The sequence below is a fragment of the Alosa alosa genome, chromosome 20 (genome assembly GCF_017589495.1).
Source record: "Alosa alosa isolate M-15738 ecotype Scorff River chromosome 20, AALO_Geno_1.1, whole genome shotgun sequence".
Classification (NCBI taxonomy): domain Eukaryota; kingdom Metazoa; phylum Chordata; class Actinopteri; order Clupeiformes; family Clupeidae; genus Alosa; species Alosa alosa.
Genome location: NC_063208.1, coordinates 25,986,717 through 25,991,814, shown reverse-complemented (window position 1 = coordinate 25,991,814; position 5,098 = coordinate 25,986,717). Strand labels below are relative to the sequence as shown.

General features: G+C 44.8%; 1 protein-coding gene across 1 annotated transcript in view; it reads left to right on the top strand.

Moving 5' to 3' along the window:
- Positions 1-4,466, top strand: part of maneal (mannosidase endo-alpha like) — a 12,696-nt gene extending 8,230 nt beyond the window's left edge. The window contains exons 3-4 of the mRNA XM_048230363.1: positions 1,185-1,261; positions 2,804-4,466. Of these exons, the coding sequence (XP_048086320.1) occupies positions 1,185-1,261; positions 2,804-3,440 (714 nt within the window). The 3' untranslated portion in view covers positions 3,441-4,466. The remainder of the gene's footprint in view (positions 1-1,184; positions 1,262-2,803) is intronic.
- The last annotated feature ends 632 nt before the right edge of the window (positions 4,467-5,098 follow it).

Genomic DNA, 5,098 nt, shown 5'->3' with positions numbered 1-5,098 from the left:
ACCCAAGTATTTGCTGGTGATTCCATCTCTTATTTCCTCTGTGTTGCAGTCCAGTCTTTTTGTCCCGCAGTGGTGTCAGGCCGCACGCTAACAAGTGGATATCGTTTTGTGTTCGTTTCTATCGCCATGTGGGATAGCATGCCTTAACCCTTGACCACTGAACGTATTGTGCATGTTTGTACAGGGCATATTGGCATCTGAGATGTGAACCCAGAAAATCTATTTCAAGACCAGCCGGTAGACACCTCTTGTCAAGTTTCCTGACCAGTCCTCTTGCACACAATCTGACCTAATCGATCCAACGGCATCGACCATGACCTGCCCCTCCACACTGAAATAACTCGCTCCATTTGGAGAGAGAGAGAGAGACAGAGAGGGAGAGAAAGAGAGAGAGAGCGACAGAGAGGGAGATAGCGAGAAAGAGAGAAGACACCTGGCGCCCCTGACATTTGAGTCCCTCACACACAATCAGCCGTGCGGTGGGCAGAAGGTCGTCTAAGCGTCCTCTGAGTGGCGGCCAGCAGTGATGTGGCAGTGTGCGGTTACGGTGTCAGACGGGTGCCGGTGCCGCTGGCGTAGAGGAAAGGTCACCCGGTGAACAGCCAGTGATGGTGGCAGATGGTGCCCCACATTTGCAGCACAGGTAGTGGTAGAGATGGAAAGCAATCCGGCCCCCATTTTTGGCCCTGATCTGGCTCTGATCCGGCTCTGGTCTGGGGCTGAGATGTACAGCGGAGAGGACAGGTTGCCTTCAGCCATCCAGTCCACACAGGTCCTGTGTCCACATGCAAAATGGACTACAAAAAATCTGTTGTGATCTGGAAGGATTCACTTCGAAGCTGGACATCTTAGGAACTGTTTTTTTATGACTAAATTCTTAGATGTAAAATAGTAAGAAAAGAAGATATGTTTCATCTTAATTATAGTTATCACTTCCCAGAGAGCCACAAAATAGATACTGTATATTCAGTCCCATTATCTTCAGCCACTTCATTATGGGTTAAAAAGTCTGCTAACTGGACCAATTTGAACACCAGCGTCCACATTATTTGTGATTTCAAAGGCTAACCTGATTAGCTTGATAGGTAATGTTATGCTGTATAATGATGAAACAGAATAATGCATTGGCTAATGTTCCATTGACTAACTGCATTAGGGACTCTCTTTCCTTTCCTACCCCACAGGTGGCCTTCCACATCCAGCCGTATAAGGGCCGCACAGACCTCAGCATGCATGACAACATCAAATACATCATTGACAAGTAGGTTGGCTTATCATCTGCCATCTCCACTAGCTCAGCACTAGCAACAGTTGGGCCTGTGATTTGGCTGAAAAGGTTGTGGATATGTGAGCTTAGCAATAGCACATTAGAATAATATCTATAATAATTTTATAATAGCACTTTTTTTTAAATAATCTTTTTAACATTTTTCAGGCTGTGTCTTGTGGATTATATGTATATGTATAGGAAAGTGTTGTGTTTGTATGACTGCTGTAACACTAATTTCCCTTTGGTGATGAATAAAGTATATCTATCTATCTATATTTATATCTACCGGTATGTATATGTATGTGTGTGTGTGTGTGTGTGTGTATATATATATATATATATATATATATATACATACATACATATACATATACATACCGGTAGATATAAATATAGATAGATAGATATACTTTATTCATCACCAAAGGGAAATTAGTGTTACAGCAGTCATACAAACACAGTACTGTATAATGTTAAAAATGCATACCTGCACTTGAAGCTGCTAAATGAATAGACATACAAGTAAATATTCTCCCAGTGAAGGCCTCCCACTGTTTCCTCCTTGCTGTCCAGCGCAGAGCGTAGATCTGTCAAGAGCTGTCACCGGGCTCTAACCCACGGACAACAACACAGGGCTTACAACTCCTCCGCTCTCTGTATCGCTGTCCACCTACGCTTGAACCCACTGGATGGGTAGTGACACTTGAGCCAGCCAGCGTTATCTCCCCAAAGTGCAAAGCAGACTCAGACGCCTGAAATAGACTCAAAAAAAGGCACAAGAAGAAAAAGAGTGCCCTTTTGTTTTAAATATGTATGAGCCAGAAGGTCGCCACGGCCTTGATGCAGTCAATAGGCACTCCCAGTGGAAGTATTAACAGGTCGGCGTTAATTTGATAACCCGTCAGTCATGTCTCTGTCTAAATGGTGTGAATAGAGGACAAATTTGTTGAATTTAACTTTGGGGGTTTTGAACGCCCCCATGTTCGCGAAACCGTGTGCAGCTTTTTTTTTTTTTTTTTAAATGACGCAATAGGGGGCCATGGTGTCCTTGTAGGCCGACCTGACATCGCAACCTTGAGATGTCAGCCAAGGTCTGCCGAGCACACGGCGAGGCTAATTGACGGTGGTCGTGCTAAGCGGAGTGTGACACCGAGGATAGATCACTGCATGCTGAACGCAGTCCGTTTCATGGGCACACACATCAGGCTACCGGTGCCAAGTCCCATCTCACCCACTGACATGGCCATCTGCCTATGGGAAGATCTGAGCAGAGATGAAAACCTTACAGGCTAATATGCACTGATGGCAACAACCGGATTCTAGTTTTCCTAGCTAGTGTGTGCACATTTCAAATGAGTATTTCTCTCATAAAAATTAAGACTGTGAATTGTCAATATTTCAGTCCTATAGTTAATTTGTACTACAGCAATATTATATATCAATTAAACCTTTACATTGAAATTTAATGTATGATGATGTAATGCATTAGTGATTTATGTAGTATATTTTAATGCTTACAATCACTTCTCCTAGGTATGGTAATCATGGAGCCTTCTATAAATTCAAGTCCAACACGGGGAAAATTCTGCCTCTCTTCTACATCTACGACTCGTACCTGACCCCTCCCGAGGCCTGGGCTGACCTTTTGACCTCAAGCGGGGCCCACAGCCTGCGGGGCACCCCGTACGACGGGATCTTCATCGGCCTCATCGTGGAGGAGCGGCACAAGCACGACATCCTGGCAGGGGGCTTCGACGGCATGTACACCTACTTCGCCTCCAACGGCTTCTCGTTCGGCTCGTCCCACCAGAACTGGAAGGCCATCAAGGCCTTCTGCGACGGCAACAACCTGCTGTTCGTGCCTAGTGCCGGACCGGGCTATGTGGACACCGCTGTGCGGCCCTGGAACAACCACAACACCCGCAACCGGGTCAACGGCCGCTACTACGAGACGTCGCTGCAGGCCGCGCTGTCGGTCAGGCCCGAGGTCATCACCGTCACGTCCTTCAACGAGTGGCATGAGGGCACGCAGATTGAGAGGGCGGTGCCCAAGAAGACGGTTACGCGGCTCTATCTGGACTACAAGCCCCACAATGCCGATCTCTACCTGGACATCACCAGGAGGTGGGCGGAACAGTTTAGCAAAGAGAAGGAGCAGTGGCTTATGTGAAATGTCGTGCCTGTGCCTGTGAAGTGCGGTGAAGTGCATTGTGGGTGTCTGTGCGGAGTGCTGTATGTGGCGTGTGTATCTTGTGGCGTTCCTCTAAGATGGACTGAACAGGATTGCAAGACTGTGCAACTGTCACCTTCTCTTCACCTTGATGGGCTTTTATCTGCCATCTCTTTTACCTGGGCAGCTCTTGTACCAAGGACAGTTACATATCTACTGCTCTCCTGTACTCTGCTATAAACAGCCAGCCGCTACAATGAGCTAGAATAAAGGTTGCCTCTCTCTCCGTCTCTCTCTCTATTCCACCACCCGTCTCTCTCTTCCTCCCTCTCTCTTTCTCTCTCTTTCTCTCTCTCTCTCTCTCTCTCTCTCTCTCTGGGTGGTTGCATAATGCTAAATGCTCTCTATTCAGAATGCAGTCTCTAATGTCACAGATGCCATTTTATAATTCTCACAACCAAATCACCTACACTTCGTCTCTTCCACAACAGTCTGTGTTATCTGTGGCCTGCACTTTGCTGGAATATCAGTATTACATGTAATATTTCTGCTGTGGAGGAAGATAGTTTTTTTTTCTGTGGATAGACAAATACACCGTGATGGGATTTAAAGGTGCAGTCCGTGATCTGAGTTTTGTGAAAGATTGATGTTTAAACTTAACAGCCAATCAGATTAGTCAGTTCTTCCTTCCATGCCTCTAAACCACCATGAAGGCACCAGAATGTCTAAGATTTTTGATGGCTTGTTGTGAGGCACAATGTTTGTTTCTGATTTACAGACCCTGTGTACAAAAGTTTTTTTAGTGCACACACTGAAAGGACAGTTTGAGGACCGTGAACAGCAATGCACTGAATTGGACAAATATAGTGAATGGAATCAGAATCATAGACTGCACCTTTAATACAGTCTGATGTTTTAATCCTGGAACATTTTTTCTTGAGAATCACATTTTATTGTAACCATGTTTTACATTTTGTAGAAAGGTATTCATTACCAAAATAAATCATGTGTGAAGTCAAAAATCAACATAATCTGGAATGGATCTGGAATTTTACAAAACATGTATGGCAATCTTTTTCCCTTCTACACTGGAATATCCATTCACCATCACTAGGCATGATTTATCTTACATATGAATCTGGACATATGACGGATGTTGGACGGTATAACTTGACAGGACCCTGAGCAACTAATTTCCCCTCTCCTCTGAGGCACGATCTGCTGTATGATAGAGCTCAGGCCATGTCTCCATCCAAAGGGAGGTATTAATCACTGGTTGGTTGGCATTTGGCTGCAGGAGCACCTCCATATAGAGTGACTGATTGCCAGTGCTGTCACAGCAGTTTGAGACCTGCCAGCTTCTGTCAGAGCTCACACACATACAGACAGATGCACACAAACACATAGAAAGGCACATACACACTCATATTCACTTACATACAATCTCACATAAACAGGACATATACGCTCACATACACACACACAGGCAAACACACAGACTCAGATAGACTAACATACACACCCAACGAATACCCCAACTACAACTCCAAATCAGAAAAAGACACTGTAAAATTCAAATAAAAAAGAATATGCAAATCTCGCAAACCCATATCTAGCTGCAAAAAAGACATTGACAACATCAATAATGTTTGCCTTTT